Source organism: Oncorhynchus mykiss, unplaced genomic scaffold (genome assembly GCF_013265735.2).
Source record: "Oncorhynchus mykiss isolate Arlee unplaced genomic scaffold, USDA_OmykA_1.1 un_scaffold_119, whole genome shotgun sequence".
Lineage (NCBI taxonomy): Eukaryota > Metazoa > Chordata > Actinopteri > Salmoniformes > Salmonidae > Oncorhynchus > Oncorhynchus mykiss.
Window position 1 is genome coordinate 131,931 of NW_023493660.1, and position 20,020 is coordinate 151,950.

The 20,020-nt window shown below is 45.1% G+C and overlaps 1 protein-coding gene across 1 annotated transcript in view; it reads left to right on the plus strand.

Moving 5' to 3' along the window:
- LOC110514391 (ectonucleoside triphosphate diphosphohydrolase 1) overlaps window positions 1–20,020 on the plus strand; it is a 69,742-nt gene that overhangs the window by 27,437 nt on the left and 22,285 nt on the right. The window contains exons 2-4 of the mRNA XM_036972048.1: window positions 2,631–2,755; window positions 17,214–17,331; window positions 17,947–18,097. Of these exons, the coding sequence (XP_036827943.1) occupies window positions 2,631–2,755; window positions 17,214–17,331; window positions 17,947–18,097 (394 nt within the window). The remainder of the gene's footprint in view (window positions 1–2,630; window positions 2,756–17,213; window positions 17,332–17,946; window positions 18,098–20,020) is intronic.

Sequence of the window (20,020 nt, forward strand, 5' to 3'; positions counted from 1 at the left end):
ACATCTGACAAAAATATCTAAATAGATACTGAAGCAGCAAACTTTGAAATTAATATTTGTGTCATTCTCAAAACTTTTGGCCACGACTGTACAGTGGGCATCAACATTACTGGCACCCCTGACTGGCAATGCACAAACAATACTTAAAAAAAATATAAACAATCTAATTATAGAGATAAAATACCAAATTGTGAGAAATACTGTACTTTATTCATGTTTTAATGGAACCCACCAAAATAATTGATTGATTGAATAAAAAATCAATGTCCTCCAAATCAAGGTTTTACAGTCAAAGGCACCCTTAAAGATGATTGTAAATAACATCTACCAAAATTAAGCCAGGAATTAATTTGTACTTATTTAAGTTTATTTAAGTCTTAAGGAACTATAGTGAGCCATTACATCACTTCCTGTTTCGCTAGGGTATAAAATGAGGTAACACGCATGCAATATCCCTTTGTCATCCAACATCATGAAGAAAACAATTTTATTTTCAGAAGCCTTTTGGCCTCTGCCTAACCTCTGTTCGCCTCCGTATCTTGGCAACTGCAGACTAGATCTCTGATGAATTGCTCCAAAAAGTACAGCCTGTCTTTGCTGTAAACACAGGTACACTAAGAGGTGGTAATGAGGACAACCTTTGCTGCTTTACCAGCATTTCAGTGATAGCTGGTTGGTGTAGCAGAATATTGACAACAGTGCCCATGTTGTCAGCTCCACCCTGACCTGGGTTGGTAGGCCTTCCTCTCCTAGTTTGATGTTGCAGCTGCCTATCTTTTGGTCTTACAACAGGCTGTGTGTTAGTTGACCTATGATGAACAGAGCTGTATGTGGTGGTAGCACTTTCTTGCAACATACTACTTTGACCCTGGCCCTGTGCAGTATGCACAGACGTGGTGAACAAGGGGATACATTCAGTTTAGCACTTTTAGACCATATTTCAGCTTCAAGCTCTAATTCTTCCATTGATGATTTGAGTTGAGGCTCTTGTTCCTCCAATAGTTGTTTCCTTTTCAATGTTTCAACTTTAACCAATAAGGCTGCCCTTTCAGCCTCCAAATTGAGCCTGATATAAGATGTGGTGGATTGTCCTGAGCGCCTGCTGTGTTGTGACAAATTTCCACATTTTGATTAGATATTTGCGATACTGTCCCTTGGCTGGACCTCCGCATCAGTTTTGTTAGCAGCTGAGCATTGATGTGCTTCTTCCATCCATGTGTCCACTGTGGATGCAAAATAATCCAGTGTTGCTGTGTTTGGGCCAAACCATTCGACCTAATCCTTTTCTGCCTCCTCGGCTGGTAATAAAACCTTTATGGACTCATTGAGATCATTCAACTCCTTAACCAACTTTGAGGAATCAGTGAACATATTTGTGTAAACCAATTCCACATTTCCGTCATCACCCATAAACTGTGATCTCATTTATATTTTTAGTAAGTGCACCCAATTTAGCACTTCTAGATCATTACAATTTCTTAACAATTTCAATTGTATCCATTTTAAAAGCACGTAACAGTGAACGATTAGCACATTATGAACACATTTTAGCAAAGCACAGCTTTGAATGAATGAATGAGCCCAACACATGACGTCATCACAAGACACAACAGCCAATCATCAAAGCATACGATTTTCTCTCCGCTCCACAGCGAGTTCTCAACTCAGTGCGAATCCAAACAACAGAAGACACACACAATTCAAGCTCCACGAGCAATTCCAAGCTCCACAACTCTCAAAAGTTCCCCGAATTCATCCAACACCTCGAGCAGATTGAGCAATAGAAAGAGCAACTATACTTCATTCTCCAAAGTGACTAACGCGAAGTCAAAGAGCTACAATAGTCAGTCACTTCTTCACTTGGAATATACAGTAGAGGCAATATCGGAATCCAATTCCAAACTTGCCTTGAGGCCACAGGTATGTGATGCCGTAGTCAGACGGGCTTCCAAAGCAACCACTGAACATGGTTTTGGGAATCCAAAGTTCCAAGTGTAAAAAGCAAACATTTATTTTCAGAACAAAAGGTAATTTCATAGGCTTTAGTGCATTGTCAAAGCGATCAAATTTAAACTGTAAACAAAAGGTATAGACTCGTAGCAGCTTTCTTAGTGGTGTGGCGTGGCATAGCGGTCAAAACAATCTGGGAAAAGGTTTCCCCCCTTTTTCCCATGTTTCTCCCTGAGGCCTAGTAGATCCATGCTGACAAACCTCAATAGGTAAAAGGAAGGCGAACATGGAGAAAAAGGGTGTGCCCAGGAAAGGTTCTAGTAGATCTAACACAAAACAAATGAAAAAACTACTTCCCTTGTTGAACCTACCTCTGGTTAGAGCATTAACTTTAGTTAATATGGGCATTTAAACACATTTAGAACTAGTCCCTAGTTACACAACAACAACAACAGCAACAACAACAGCATCAACATTAACACTCATAACCCTCCTGTCATCAATAATACAGATGTGACATCATCAGCAGCTGGTTGGAAAATGCTAACTCTCTCCAACTTTCCCTCTCTCTTCCTACCTCTTTCCCTCTCTCCTTCTCCCCCTCCCTCTCTCTCTCCCCCCTCTCTTCTCCTCCCTCTCTCCTCCCTCTCACTCTCTCTCCTCCTCTCCCTCTTCCTCAGAGACGAAAGGAAAGAACGCTTGGTATAAGGCTGTGATCATCATCACTGTGCTTGGTATCACAGCGATAGTTGCCCTGGTGACAACAGCAGTATTGCAGAACAAGCCTCTCCTACAGAAGTACAAGGTACTATATGTGGTTGTTATGGCAATAAGGTACAATAAATGTTTGCAATAGCTTTTTCAGATTCTGTGGCTGCGATGGAAAAATCCCAAATATTGTAGACTATATTATGCATTGGTTGAAGCTCAATGTTGAATTTAAATCTCCCTACCATCACATTCCCCACCTCTCGTCATGAGCTGTACGTCCGTTACCAAGAACCACATACCGGATATCTTAACAGGGTCGTTGACAATTGAGTTTTCAGAGTATTTTCTGCACCTATCTAGCTCACATTTTAGACGTCGGATTAAAAACGAGACTGTAGCATCCATAAAGTGACCATAGGATTAAAAAAATGTCTGATGGCAGGCCTCCCGGGTGGTGCAGCAGTCTAAGGCACTGCATCGCAAGGCTTGAGGCATCACTACAGCCCCGGGCTTGATCCCAGGCTCACAACTGGCTATGACCGGGAGACCCATGAGGCAGCGCACAATTGGCCCAGTGTCGTCTGGGTTAGGGGAGGGTTTGGCTGGCCGGGATTTCTCTGTCCCATTGTGCTCTAGCAACTCTTTGTGGTGGGCCGGGTGCCTGCAAGCTGACCACAGTTACCAGTTGGACAGTGTTTCCTCTGACACATTGGTGCAGCTGACTTCTGGGTTAAGCGAGCAGTGCAGCTTGGCTATCTAACTTTGTCTCTCCCAAGTCTGTAGGGGAGTTGCATGGATGGGACAAGACTGTTACTACCAGTTGAGGAGAAAAAAAGTGTTTAAGTTTTTAGGTGCAACACGTTTTATTAAATATATAATTTATCGCTCTCACATGCTCATTTTTTGTAAAAAAAATTACATTGCTAACATCTTTTCAGCTGAATCTCAGAGTTCTAAAACCGGGACCAGCTACTCGGTTCCTGCGTAACAGCAGCAGCTAGCTGTAGCAGGTGAGCAGCTGTAGCTAACTAGCTAACAACAGTCGGACGAGAAGCAAGCTACAAGCAAAGGAAGCTAGCTACAGAAGACCGAATCGTGCCGGTCACATAGCCAAGCTGCTAGCTAAGTCATCTGTGTAAAAAAAAATCAGAGCACAAACAACAAGCTTGTGAACGTCCTATTATAGCCAGTTAGCTAGCCAACTAGCCAGTAAACAGTAACCACAAGCCAACGAGACTGTGCCATACAGTGCCTTCAGAAACTATTCACAGCGCTGGACTTTTTCCACATTTTGTTGTCTTACAGCCTGAATTTAAAATGGATAACGTTTAGATATTGTGCCACTGATCCATACACAATATCCCACAACGTAAAAAGTGGAATTTTTTGTTTAGACATTTTTACCAATTCATTAAAAATGTAAAGCTGAAATGTCTTGAGTCAATAAGTCTTTTACCCCTTTTATGGCAAGCCTAAATACATTCAGGAGTACAAATGTGCTTAACAAGTCACATAATATATATATTTTTTTTCTTCACATAATACGTTGCATGGCCTCACTGTGTGCAATAATAGTGGTTAACCAGATTTTTGAGTGATTACCCCATCTCTCTACCCCACACATACAATTGTCTGTAAGGTCCCACAGTGGAGTAGCGAATTTCAAGCACAGAATCAACCACAAAGACAAGGGAGTTGCAAAGATTCAACCAAAAAGACCATGGAAGTTTTCCAATGCCTCGCAAAGATGGACACCTATTGGTAGATGGGTAAATATAAGCAGACACTGAATATCCCTTTGAGCATGGTGAAATTGTTAATTACGCTTTGGATGGGTGATTCAATACACCCACCCACTCACTAAGAGGGTTTTCTAAATAAGCATCGACCAGTGTGTTTTGCTCCGGGTAACAGAGATGACCAGTTTACAGAGGAGTATAGAGAGCAGTGATGTGTCCTATAAGGAGCATTGGTGGCAAATCTGATGGCTGAAAAGTAAAGACATCTAGCGGCTCGCGACCACCCTTACCTGCCGATCTATAAATTACATCTCCGTAATCTAACATTGGTAGGATGGTCATCTGAATCAGGGTTAGTTTGGCAGCTGGGGTGAAAGAGGAGCGACTACGATAGAGGAACCCAAGTCTAGATTTAACATTAGCCTGCAGCTTGGCTATGTGACCGGCACGATTCGGTCTTCTGTAGCAAATTTTGAAATTGTGTTTTTTAGTTTGCATAAAGGTAGAGAGTCAGAGCTAAAACATGTATATCATACACTACAGTTGAGGAACAATGGGAAAGTAATTCTGCTTTGAAGGTTAATAAACTTGTAACCTCACTTTTGAGAAAATGGCCCTTGAATGTTTTGGTACACCTACTGGAGAGCTCTTCTTTGTCTACACCCCAATTCAGCATCATTCACACCCTCTAAAGCTTTAGCCCCACTGTCGTGGAAATTTCCTGTATTTACCAAATCATGAGAGCAAACCACACACAAGTCAGAGTTATTATAAAGTCAACCTTTAATTATACGAGCTCCATCACAACCCTGTGACTCTCAGATCAATTCAGTGTCTAATAATGAATTCTCTGAGAGTCCCTTACACATTGCAACTGAGATCCTTTATAGCAAAGACACACATAGTCAGACAGCATTGGCCATAATTTATCGTTCAGCTTTGTCTCCTAAACTATGTTCTTTTCTCAAACTCAGAACCATAAAACAAATCCTCACATCAACAGGCATATATCACATGCCCCCTCCTTGACAAGATCACATAGACACATTGACTGGCACACAGACATTGTGGAGCCAAGAGAAACACGCTTGACCTCTCCCCTCTCTGCGGCCCAAGTAACTTAGTCCTGACAGAGAACAGATGACTGCAACCCGGCCACAGTATTATACAAACACAAACATTCTGATGAGAAGTAACTTACACACATGTAATGAATATAAAACATCTTACCTATGTTACCAACTAATTCTGATTATTCCCCAACACCCACCCATCTCTTTAAGGATTCACCTGTGAGGCTGTGTACTAAACAACCAAAGATTTCAAGACTAAATGCTGGTTTATTCTACGGGTGTGTTCATAAATGTAATCTGGAGTGCGAGAGTGTGCTCTGGTTGTTGGTAAACTCAGAGCGTTGTCAGATTGTCCGTTGGTAAATTCAGAGCGTTTCACTCTCGGAGCGTTCAGAGCACACACTGGACGCTCTGGCCGAGGAGTAGGGTTAATCCGAGCGTTCTGACCTAACAACAGCAGTCAAGCACCCAAGCTAACGGGCTAATGTTGGCTAGCTACCTCCAGACACAAAATACTCGCCTTAGCAGAGCTGGTTAGGCTATGTTATCCAGAGTGTTGGTGACTGCAACTGTGCTGCTGGCAACAATTTAATTACGCTTTTTGTCAACGTTTACTGACACCGGCCATATTCAAATCAAATTTATTTATATAGCCCTTCGTACATCAGCTGATATCTCAAAGTGCTGTACAGAAACCCAGCCTAAAACCCCAAACAGCAAGCAATGCAGGTGTAGAAGCATGGTGGCTAGGAAAAACTCCCTAGAAAGGCCAAAACTTAGGAAGATACCTAGAGAGGAACCAGGCAATGTGGGGTGGCCAGTCCTCTTCTGGCTGTGCCGGGTGGAGATTATAACAGAACATGGCCAAGATGTTCAAATGTTCATAAATGACCAGCATGGTCGAATAATAATAAGGCAGAACAGTTGAAACTGGAGCAGCAGCATGGCCAGGTGGACTGGGGACAGCAAGGAATCATCATGTCAGGTAGTCCTGAGGCATGGTCCTAGGGCTCAGGTCCTCCGAGAGAGAGAAAGAGAGAATTAGAGAGAGCACACTTAAATTCACACAGGACACCGAATAGGACAGGAGAAGTACTCCAGATATAACAAACTGACCCTAGCCCCCCAACACATAAACTACTGCAGCATAAATACTGGAGGCTGAGACAGGAGGGGTCAGGAGACACTGTGGCCCCATCCGAGGAGAGCAAAGGGTGTTGAGCATTCGTAAATTTGTCAGTTATTCTGTGCTCTGGCACACTCACATGAGAGTGCTCTGAAATCAGAGTAGATAGCCAGAGTGAATTTATCAGCGACGTCTATTGACAGTTGTCGCAGTGACATCATGAACATTCTATTGAAATGGTTACTTGTATAGTGGAGTCTTTTGTTTACACATGTAGCTAGCTAGCTAAACAATTAACCATAATCCCAACTCATAATGTTACTACCCTGCATGAATCTGTAGGTAGCTAACCAACCAGGTTCAATGTTAGCTAGCTAACATTAGGCTATAACTAGCAATGCAAATGGGTCTGAAATACGAATAATATTACTGCACAGATCACGTAACATTAGCTAGCAAGCCAGCCAGCTAATGTTAGCTAGCTAGCTAACAGTACACTTTAACTTGAAATGAAAATGACTTTCTGACAAAAACAATTATGTGTAATATCTGAAAATGTAGCTAGCTAGACTATCTTACATGGATGGGTGGATGCTTCTCCATCTCTGTCACGGATGCCATGGTTGCCCTTAGTTTGAAGATGTAAACCGGAGACAGGTGTTTTATACAACTGCCGTCAGTGTTTTCTTTTCAACTCTGCATATTTGCAATCAAATGCCAGAATTTTCTCCATCTCCTTAGCTATCATATACAAATTCTGCTGATTTCAAAACTCGGTCCTCCAGAAAGTGGAGAGCAACACTTATGCAGTTCTACTACGTGATATCTTTATAAAAAGTCACGTTAGAAAGGATTACCTACATATACTGACCAACTCATATTATAGACAGAAGCTCGCTACATGGCAGACCAATCTGAACTCATCTCTCCAGCCCACTCCTCCATACAGACCTTTTCCAGATCCTTCAGGTTTCGGGGCTGTCGCTGGGCAATACGGACTTTCAGCTCCCTCTAAAGATCTTCTATTGGGTTCAGGTCTGGACACTGGCTAGCCCACTCCAGGACCTTGAGATGCTTCTTACGGAGCCACTCCTTAGTTGCCTTGGCTGTGTGTTTCGGGTCGTTGTCATGCTGGAAGACCCAGCCATGACCCATCTTCAATGGTCTTACTGAGGGAAGAAGGAGGACCCATCCATCCTCCCCTCAATACGGTGCAGTCGTCCTGTCCCAGAAAAGCATCCCGAAAGTATGATGTTTCCACCTCCATGCTTCAAGATTGGGATGAGGTTCTTGGGGTTGTACTCATCCTTCTTCTTCCTCCAAACACGGCGAGTGGAGTTTAGACCAAAAAGCTATATTTTTGTCTCATCAGACCACATGACTTCAGACAGGCCTGGACATGCGCTGGCTTGAGCAGGGGGACCTTGCGTGCGCTGCAGGATTTAAATCCATGACAACGTAGTGTGTTACTAATGGTTTTCTTTGAGTCCCAGCTCTCTTCAGGTCATTGACCAGGTCCTGCCGTGTAGTTCTGGGCTGATCCCTCACCTTCCTCATGATCATTGATGCCCCACGAGGTGAGATCTTGCATGGAGCCACAGACCGAGTGTGATTGACCGTCATCTTGAACTTCTTCCATTTTCTAATAATTGCGCCAACAGTTGTTGCCTTCTCATCAAGCTGCTTGCCTATTGTCCTGTAGCCCATCCCAGCCTTGTGCAGGTCTACCATTTTATCCCTGATGTCCTTACACAGCTCTCTGATCTTGGCCATTGTGGAGAGGTTGGAGTCTGTTTGATTGAGTGTGTGGACAGGTGTTTTTTATACAGGTAACGAGTTCAAACAGGTGCAGTTAATACAGGTAATGAGTGGAGAACAGGAGGGCTTCTTAAAGAAAAACTAACTGTAACAGATTTCCTCCTCTTCGTCTGATGAGGTGTAGCAAGGATCGGACCAATACTCCTTGTGGTAAGTGTCCACGTTTTAATAGAAAGACTGAACACGACACAAATACAAAATAACAAAGTGAAATGGAAACGAAACAGTCCCGTGTGGCACAAACACTGACACAGGAATCAATCACCCACAAAATACCCAAAGAATATGGCTGCCTAAATATGGTTCCCAATCAGAGACAACGATAGACAGCTGCCTCTAATTTAGAACCAATCTAGGCAACCATAGACTTACAAAAACACCTAGATAGGAAACACCCCATAAACATACAAAACCCCTAGACAAGACAAAAACCCATACATCACACATGTCACACCCTGACCTAACCAAAATAATAAAGAAAACAAAGAATACTAAGGTCAGGGCGTGACACTAACAGGTTTGTGAGAGCTGGAATTCTTACTGGTTTGTAGGTGATCAAATACTTATGTCATGCAACAAAATGCAAATTAATTACTTAAAAATCATACAATGTGATTTTCTGGATTTTGTTTTAGATTCCGTCTCTCACAGTTGAAGTGTACCTATGATAAAAATTACAGACCTCTACATGCTTTGTAAGTAGGGAAACCTGCAAAATCGGCAGTGTATCAAATACTTGTTCTTCCCACTGTATGCTAGCTTTGCTAGATAATTAGCTAGATCAACATACGAGACAGACACGTCGCTGTTCGAGCATCCAGAACAAATTCCAGTCCTTACCTTATGATGCATTCATTCAGTACACCGTTCTGTCAATGCCATTTTCTTCATGCCATTTTAATCCAAATTTATGCTGACTAATCAACAATGTCAAGTTACTTTTTAGTGTGTTCCCAAAAATCTGAACCCAGTAAGCAAAATTACATTTAAAATACATTATACGATCCAATTCCAGACGCTGAAGTTGGGTTCATTTTAGGTTCTGAATGAAAGGTGAAAATAGTTATTTTCAGGAAGTTAAAATAGGTATTTTCCAGACTTTGAAAATGCATATTTTCTGGTTCATTTCAGTTCTGAATCAATGTTGAAAAGACTTTCTCTAGTTTGTTTTACTGTAATGTACTGCAGTGTTTCTCAAACCTCTCCTCGGGGACACCCAGATGTTTCACAATTGTGCTGTAGCTCTGATCTAGCTATTCAAGACCTTGAGGATTAGTTGACAAGTTGAATCAGGTGTGCTAGCTCTGGAGTAGATCAATTACATGGAATGGCCTGGGTACTGTTAGTTAATCAGATTTCTCTGTCATTGTTATCATGGATTCAGATTCAGAACTGATGTCCTCTTTCCATGACCTGCAGATTGCTGTCATCTTGCCATTCTTGTAATGTAAGCACTTGGATTCAGGAAGCAGGTGCAGAAGGTAGTTTTAATAATAAAGGAAGATAAACAAAACAGGAGAAGCGTGCTAAATTAAACAAAACCTATACTGCCTAATGACTGAGGTTATTGAGGGCTAAATAAAAAGAGATCAATCAGGGTGATGGACAAGGAGGACCGAGCACGCCCCCATTCTCATCGGCGGGGCTGTAGTGGAGCAGGTTGAGAGCTTCAAATTCTATGGCGTCCACATCAACCAACAAACGAACATGGTCCAAGCACACCAAGGCACACCAAAACAGTGAGGAGGGCTTGCCAAAACAAAGATTTGGCAAGGTTACTCAGATTCTCAAAATGTTTTACAGCTGAACCATCGAGAGCATCCTGACCGGTTGCATCCCTGCCTGGTATCGCAACTAAATAGTCACTTGGGTGATGTTTTTGACATCTCGTCTGGGGTCAGGAAGGGGTGCCCACTCTCGGCTCTCCTCTTCGTTCTGTACATGGAGCCTCAGGGGGCTGCCATTAGGGCAGACACAGGGGTGGAAGGCTTGTTGATCCCTGGAAGTGGTGGGCTGCATGTTAAGATGACGCAGTATGCCGACGACACTTCCTTGCTGCTGTGCAAGGACTCGTGCCTGACAAGGTCCCTTGCCATCATTGGGGATTTCACCCGAGCGTCGGGAGCGGTTCTGAACCATGCAAAGTCTTCCGTTAAGTTTTTTGGAAGATGGCGCGGAAGGACGGATGTGCCCGGGGGGTTATCACTCTGTGAGGGGGCCCTGAGGATTCTCGGGGTCCATTTTGAGACCTCCGGCTCAGCGACGCTGAACTGGAACATGGGTATCGCAGTGGTACAGAAGAAGCTAGTGATGCGGAGGGCTAGGTCTTTGTCTTTTATGGGCAAGGTCCTGGTCCTTAAGGTGGATGTGTTGCCGTCACTTTTGTATTTGGCGTACATCTACCCATTGCCGGCTTGTCTGAGGAGGCCTCTAGTGAGGCTTGTGTTTCAGTTCATGTGGGGTGGCAGGTACGAGTGGGTCGCCAGGGCACGCAGGTACCACATCTCCCCCTCAAGCTGGACGTAATTTTAGTTTCTTTCTTGTTAACGGAGCTTGCTCATCCAGTGATACACCCGTCGGGTTATCTCTTGCGGGTGTTCTTCTCGTATCAGGCGAGAAGCGTAATGGTGTGGTCTAACACGGGTCCTCGGGCGGAACAGCTGCCGTGGCACTTTGGCCATGCGGCCAAGTAGCTGCGTGCGCACCCCGAGCTTGAAGTTGCCCGAGTAGGTTTAGATCACAGGCACCTGTACGAGGAGGTCAGACAGGCAGGGAGTCCGGCGCCTGTAGTGGTCTGGGAGGGAGTGCAGGCGCGGGGCCTGGACAACAGGCTCAAGGACCTGAATTGGTTGAGCCTCCACAAGTGCTTGCCGGTACGTTCCATCATAGTACCGGCATAGTTTGGCGCAATCCCCCACCTGTCCAAGATCCTCTTGTGGCAGGGAGGAGACTGTGCGCCATGCCTTTTGGGACTGTGCCTTTGCCAGAGTAGTATGGGCTAGGGCACAGGTGTTGTTAGGTTTGGTAAGAGGGGATTTTGTATTGACGTGGGCCAGGTTAGAGAGAGGTGTAGGGAGAGCGAGAGGGACAGATAGGGAAAGGTTTCTGCTCTGGCTTCTCATGAGTCTCTTTAAACGGGGGCTGTGGGAAGCCAGGCAGAACATGGTTAAGACAGGGAGAGATTGGGGGGTGGAAGGGATAGTGAGGAGGGTGGAAGGAGACTTGAGGGGGAGGATGAAGAGGGAGGAGAGGAAGTGGGGGCCCCAGTCCAGAGCGTCCGGCGACAGTACCCAGTCCAGAGCGTCCGGCAACAGTACCCAGTCCAGAGCGTCCGGCAACAGTACCCAGTCCAGAGCGTCCGGCAACAGTACCCAGTCCAGAGCGTCCGGCAACAGTACCCAGTCCAGAGCGTCCGGCAACAGTACCCAGTCCAGAGCGTCCGGCAACAGTACCCAGTCCAGAGCGTCCGGCAACAGTACCCAGTCCAGAGCATCCGGCGATAGTCTACAGACCGGAACCTCCTACGACGGGCCGCAGTCCGGAACCTACCACGACGGGTCGCAGTCCGGAACCTACCACGACGGGTCCCAGTCCGGATCCGCCAGAGTCTCCCTCCAGTCCGGATCCGCCAGAGTCTCTCTCCAATCCAGAGGCGCCACTCACTCCAGACTCGACCATCAGTCCAGTGGCGTCCTCTAGTCCGTGGTCGGCGGTGAGGGTTCCCGCTTCAGAGACATTAAGTAAGTGTGACAGTCAGAAGTGGAACGGGGTCCACTTCCCGAGCCAGAATCGCCACCTCGGAGTTATGCCCACCCAGACCCTCCCATATAGGTTTAGGTGTGCGGCCGGGAGTCCACATCTTTGGGGGGGTACTGTCACGCCCTGACCTTAGTATTCTTTGTTTTCTTTATTTTGTTGGTTAGGTCAGGATGTGACATGGGTGATGTATGTTTTTTGTACTGTCTAGGGGTTTTGTATGTTTATGGGGGTGTTTACTATCTAGGTGTTTATGTATGTCTATGGTTGCCTAGATTGGTTCTCTATTAGAGGCAGCTGTTTATCGTTGTCTCTGATTGGGAACCATATTTAGGCAGCCATCTTCTTTGGGTATTTCGTGGGTTATTGTCTATGTGTTAGTTGCCTGTGTCAGCACTATATTTAGCTTCACGTTCGTTTTGGTGTTTTTGTAGTTTGTTTATGTGTTTCTTCGTCGTCATTAAAGTAACATGTATTCATATCACGCTGCGCCTTGGTCTCCTCCATTCAACGAACGTGACAACTGCTTGCAGTAACCCTGGATTATAAACTGTCATGGTCAAAACATATTGATACAACAGTAGTAAGGATGGGGAGAAGTCTGTCTATAATAAAGCGCTGCTCTGCCTTCTTAACAGCATTATCAACAAGGCAGGTCCTACAGGCCCTAGTTTTGTCGCACCTGGACTACTGTTCAGTCGTGTGGTCAAGTGCCACAAAGAAGGACTTAGGAAATTTGCAAATATTTCAGAACAGGGTAGCGCAGCTGGCACTTAAATATACACGGAGAGCTAACATTAATAATATGCATGTCAATCTCTCCTTCAAAGTGGAGGAGATAATGACTTCATCACTACTTATATTTGTGAGAGGTATTGACATGCTGAATCCACTCCTTTGTAAAGGACACCAGCAGTAAGGTCTAAGAACAGCTCCCCTCCTAAAGGACACCAGCAGTATGGTCTCAGAACAGCTCCCCTCCTAAAGGACACCAGCAGTCTGGTCTCAGAACAGCTCCCCTCCTTTATAAAGGACACCAGCAGTATGGTCTCAGAACAGCTCCCCTCCTAAAGGACACCAGCAGTATGGTCTCAGACCGGCTCCCCTCAAAGGACACCAGCAGTATGGTCTCAGAACAGCTCCCCTCCTAAAGGACACCAGCAGTATGGTCTCAGACCAGCTCCCCTCCTAAAGGACACCAGCAGTATGGTCTCAGAACAGCTCCCCTCCTAAAGGACACCAGCAGTCTGGTCTCAGAACAGCTCCCCTCCTTTATAAAGGACACCAGCAGTATGGTCTCAGAACAGCTCCCCTCCTAAAGGACACCAGCAGTATGGTCTCAGAACAGCTACCCTCAAAGGACACCAGCAGTATGGACACCAGCAGTATGGAGGAGGGGAGCTGTTCTGAGACCATACTGCTGGTGTCCTTTAGGAGGGGAGCTGTTCTGAGACCATACTGCTGGTGTCCTTTAGGAGGGGAGCTGGTCTGAGACCTTACTGCTGGTGTCCTTTATAAAGGAGGGGAGCTGTTCTGAGACCGACACCAGCAGTATGGTCTCAGAACAGCTCCCCTCCTAAAGGACACCAGCAGTATGGTCTCAGAACAGCTCCCCTCCTAAAGGACACCAGCAGTATGGTCTCAGAACAGCTCCCCTCCTAAAGGACACCAGCAGTATGGTCTCAGAACAGCTCCCCTCCTAAAGGACACCAGCAGTATGGTCTCAGACCAGCTCCCCTCCTTTGTAAAGGACAACAGCAGTATGATCTCAGACCAGCTCCCCTCCTTTGTAAAGGACACCAGCAGTATGATCTCAGGCCAGCTCCCCTTCTTTGTAAAGGACACCAGCAGTATGGTCTCAGACCAGCTCCCCTCCTATGTAAAGGACACCAGCAGTATGGTCTCAGAACAGCTCCCCTCCTAAAGGACACCAGCAGTATGGTCTCAGACCAGCTCCCCTCCTAAAGGAAACCAGCATTATGGTATCAGAACAGCTCCCCTCCTAAAGGACACCAGCAGTATGGTCTCAGAACAGCTCCCCTCCTAAAGGACACCAGCATTATGGTATCCGAACAGCACCCCTCCTAAAGGACACCAGCAGTATGGTCTCAGACCAGCTCCCCTCCTTTGTAAAGGACACCAGCAGTATGGTCTCAGACCAGCTCCCCTCCTAAAGGACACCAGCAGTATGGTCTCAGACCAGCTCCCCTCCTTTGTAAAGGACACCAGCAGTATGGTCTCAGAACAGATCCCCTCCTAAAGGACACCAGCAGTCTGGTCTCAGAACAGCTCCCCTCCTAAAGGACACCAGCAGTCTGGTCTCAGAACAGCTCCCCTCCTAAAGGACACCAGCAGTATGGTCTCAGACCAGCTCCCCTCCTTTGTAAAGGACACCAGCATTATGGTCTCAGAACAGCTCCCCTCCTAAAGGACACCAGCAGTATGGTCTCAGACCAGCTCCCCTCCTTTGTAAAGGACACCAGCAGTATGGTCTCAGAACAGCTCCCCTCCTAAAGGACACCAGCAGTATGGTCTCAGACCAGCTCCCCTCCTTTATAAAGGACACCAGCAGTCTGGTCTCAGAACAGATCCCCTCCTAAAGGACACCAGCAGTCTGGTCTCAGAACAGCTCCCCTCCTAAAGGACACCAGCAGTCTGGTCTCAAAACAGCTCCCCTCCTAAAGGACACCAGCAGTATGGTCTCAGACCAGCTCCCCTCCTTTGTAAAGGACACCAGCAGTATGGTCTCAGACCAGCTCCCCTCCTTTGTAAAGGACACCAGCAGTATGGTCTCAGAACAGCTCCCCTCCTAAAGGACACCAGCAGTATTGTCTCAGAACAGATCCCCTCCTAAAGGACACCAGCAGTCTGGTCTCAGAACAGTGAACTAATGAACTACCTTCCAGTATTGCATTATAACATTGGCTGAAATATTACTCACACATAACTACTTCATGTTTCTAAATTGTTTCTTTATTCAGATGGAGGGTACTGCTATGGCCCCCATGGCTCCTAACTATGCTAATTTGTATGTGGGTTACATAAAACAGTCTATTCTCAATCCTCTCAAAAATGTTTTCTTGAATGACATTACTATGTGGAAATGGTACGTTGATGATACTTGTGTTCTGTGGAGGGGTGATGCAAAACAGCTCCAGGCGTTCCATGCTTTTCTTAACTCCTGTTCTGAGCATCTGAGATTTACTATGCAATCTGATACACGTCAAATCAGTTTCCTTGATCTTCTGATTTTGTGTGAAGATAATGTTCTATACACTGATCTTTACAGGAAACCTACTGAGCGTAACAGTGTGTTGAGGGCTGATAGTTGTCACCCACTTCCCTTGAAATCAGTTTGCCCTACAGCCAATTCTGTCGAATCAAAAGAATTAGCAAAAAACTGAAATATCCAAATCAAATCAAATGTTATTTGTCACATGTGCCAAATACAACCTTACTTACAATCCCAAACCATCAATGCAGTTTAAAAAAGAGCGGCAGTAAAATAACAACAGCGAGACTATATACAGGGGGGTACCGGTACAGAGTCAATGTGGAGGCTATATACAGGGGGGTACCAGTACAGAGTCAATGTGGAGGCTATATACAGGGGGTACCGGTACAGAGTCAATATGGAGACTATATACAGGGGGTACCGGTACAGAGTCAATATGGAGACTATATACAGGGGGTACCGGTACAGAGTCAATGTGGAGGCTATATACAGGGGGGTACCGGTACAGAGTCAATATGCGGTTAGTCGAGGTAATTGAGGTAATATGTACATGTACAGGTAGAGTTATTAAAGTGACTATGCATAGATAATAACAGAGATTAGCAGCAGCGTAGAAGAGGAGAGGCAATGCAAATAGTCTGGGTAGCCATTTGATTAGATGTTCAGGAGTCTTATGGCTTGGGGGTAGAATCTGTTTAGGACCTAGACTTGGGAAAATAATCGATCACAAACATCGGCACATTCTAAGATCCGATGACAGTATCGGTAATGTGTTATGGTAACCTCCCTTGGTCCTATTCTCACAGGGCAGAAATCTCAGAGATCAACTTGTTGACTCTGATTTACCACCCCAAAATATCCCAGCACAACGTCTATTTACGCCTCTACTGGATGGAAACTAGTAGTGTAACGGCTGTGATCAATGCAATGGCACTTATAAATGTAGATCCTTCAAACACCCACAAACAGGGAAACAGATCCCAATCAAAGGTGTTTCCACATGCTCCACTAAGGCAGTTATTTATCTTATAACTTGTCCTTGTGGTAAAAAATGATGTGGGTAAAACAAAGTGCAAATTAAAAGTACGAATCTTGGAGCATCGTAGCACCATTAGGTGCAAAAACATGACTTACCCAGTTGTGGTCCACTTTTTGGAAGCGAACCACAAGATTTCAACCCTACGTTATATTGTCCATCGAACATGTCACCCTCCCTAGCAGAGGGGTGACCTCGACAGTTTATTGTTAAAACGAGAGGCTGCCTGGATCTTTCATTTAAAGGACCTTGCTCCCTTCGGTCTCAATGAAGACTTTGATCTGAAGCCATTCTTGTGATTGTGATTTTGCTATTCATTGTAAATGTTTGTAGGCCTATGTAGCCAAATGTTATCTATGATCGTATGCTATCCATTCAGGTTTTCGTATGTTATTCTTATGTCTGAGAATTAACCAATGATATCAGGCCACACCTGGCCATGATTACAGACACCTGTGTGTCCTTTGACACTATATAAACTAGTGACCCTCAGTCTTTGTCATTATACCCTGATGACCAAACATTGGTTATTAAGGTATTACATTATTTCATCTGAGCTCCTAGAGCTCGGCTTTCCTTTTCTTTCTCAATCAGCTAATTGGGAATCCAGAATAAATACAAATGTCATGGCAAAAGATGTGTGCTATGGGTTGGTATTCATTTAGACAGGTTACATTCTTAGCTACAGGGACTATGGTGGTTTGCTTGAAACATGTAGGTATTACAGACTGGGTCAGAGGTTGAAAATGTGTCTCTCTCCATCTCTCAGTATGGGATCGTCCTGGATGCTGGCTCCTCACATACAGCAGTGTATATCTACGAGTGGCCAGCAGAGAAGGATAACGACACTGGAAGAGTGCAGCAGACACACTCCTGCAAAGTCCAAGGTAGATACACACACACACACACACACACACACACACACACACACACACACACACACACACTATAAAAACCTAGCAAGCTGGGACCGGGAGACTGAAAAACAGCTTCTATCTCAAGGCCGTCAGACCATTAAACAGCCATCACTAGCACAGAGGCTGCTGCCAACATACAGACTCGAATCTCTGTCCACTTTAATCTATTTAATAAATGGATTTGAAGGTATCACTAGTCACTTTAAATAACGTCACTTTAATAATGTCTACATGTCCTACATTACTCATCTCATATGTACAGTATATACTGTATTCTATGCCATCTACTGCATCTTGCCTATGGCACATGGCCATCGCTCATCCATATATTTATATGTACATATTCTTATTCCATCCCTTTAGATTTGCGTGTATAAGGTAGTTGTTGTGGAATTGTTAGGTTAGATTACTTGTTAGTTGTTACTGCATTGTCAGAACTAGAAGCACAAGCATTTCGCTACACTCGCATTAACATCTGCTAACCATGTGTATGTGACCAATAAAATTTGATTTGTTATCTAGTTAAAGTGTGTGTGTGTGTGTGTGTGTGTGTGTGTGTGTGCGTCCGTCCGGCCATCCGTCCAGGTGCTGGTATCTCCAGCTACTCTGTGTTTCCAGGGCAGGCAGGGGCGTCTCTGAAGAGCTGTATGAAGGAAGCAGAGAGCCTCATCCCCCTAAGCAGGCACCACGAGACCCCCCTCTACCTGGGGGCCACCGCCGGAATGAGGCTGCTCAGGTACCTCTGGATGCAAAATGTTGTTTCGTAGGATAGCTGCAAGTATTATCCGTCGGATGATTGGTTGAGCCTTCTTGGGTGCGTGACCACTCCCTTAACAAAACACCAAACCAGGCAAACAATTTCCCTCGTCTCAGATCGGAAAGATTTCCACCAGATAGTACAGTCACAAAGTCAAAATTGGTTATATTGTAAAAATGTGTGAAAGCTTAAATTAGCTTTGGTCTTAATTTAAGGTTAGGGTTAGGAATAAGGTTAGCAATGTGGTTATGGTTAGGGTTAAGATTAGGTTTAGGTTTAAAAATCATATTTTAAGAATATAAATTGTAGAGGTAGGTATGTTTTCTGACTTTGTGGCTCTGGTAACTAGTGATGACAGATCAGAAATGAGTAGTAACGAACCACCAACTTCAATGACGCTGATCTTCAAATTATCCAGTGATCACCGCATTTAGGAGGAGAGCTGTAACTACTGACTGGCCAGAACCACTACTACCCAACGGTGTTTAGGAGGAGAGCTGTAACTACTGACTGGCCAAGCATTAACCACTACCACCCAATGGTGTTTAGGAGGAGAGATGTAACTACTGACTGGCCAGGCATTAACCACTAATACCCAATGGTGTTTAGGAGGAGAGATGTAACTACTGACTGGCCAGAACCACTACTACCCAACAGTGTTTAGGAGGAGAGATGTAACTACTGACTGGCCAGAACCACTACTACCCAACGTTGTTTAGGAGGAGAACTGTAACTACTGACTGGCCAGAACCACTACTACCCAACAGTGTTTAGGAGGAGATCTGTAACTACTGACTGGCCAGAACCACTACTACCCAACGGTGTTTAGGAGGAGAGATGTAACTACTGACTGGCCAGAACCACTACTACCCAACGTTGTTTAGGAGGAGAACTGTAACTACTGACTGGCCAGAACCACTACTACCCAACAGTGTTTAGGAGGAGATCTGTAACTACTGACTGTCCAGAACCACTACTACCCAACAGTGTTTAGGAGGAGATCTGTAACTACTGACTGGCCAGAACCACTACTACCCAACAGTGTTTAGGAGGAGAACTGTAACTACTGACTGTCCAGAACCACTACTACCCAACAGTGTTTAGGAGGAGAACTGTAACTACTGACTGGCCAGGCATTAACCACTACTACCCAACGGTGTTTAGGAGGAGAGCTGAAACTACTGACTGGCCAGAACCACTACTACCCAACAGTGTTTAGGAGGAGAACTGTAACTACTGACTGGCCAGAACCACTACTACCCAACAGTGTTTAGGAGGAGAACTGTAACTACTGACTGGCCAGAACCTCTACGACCCAACGGTGTTTAGGAGGAGAACTGTAACTACTGACTGGCCAGAACCACTAATACCCAATGGTGTTTAGGAGGAGAACTGTAACTACTGACTGGCCAGAACCACTACTACCCAACAGTGTTTAGGAGGAGAACTGTAACTACTGACTGGCCAGAACCACTAATACCCAATGGTGTTTAGGAGGAGAGCTGTAACTACTGACTGGCCAGGCATTAACCACTACTACCCAACGGTGTTTAGGAGAAGAACTGTAACTACTGACTGGCCAGAACCACTAATACCCAATGGTGTTTAGGAGGAGAGCTGTAACTACTGACTGGCCAGAACCACTACTACCCAACAGTGTTTAGGAGGAGAACTGTAACTACTGACTGGCCAGAACCACTACTACCCAACAGTGTTTAGGAGGAGAACTGTAACTACTGACTGGCCAGAACCACTACTACCCAACAGTGTTTAGGAGGAGAGCTGTAACTACTGACTGGCCAGGCATTAACCACTACTACCCAACGGTGTTTAGGAGAAGAACTGTAACTACTGACTGGCCAGAACCACTAATACCCAATGGTGTTTAGGAGGAGAGCTGTA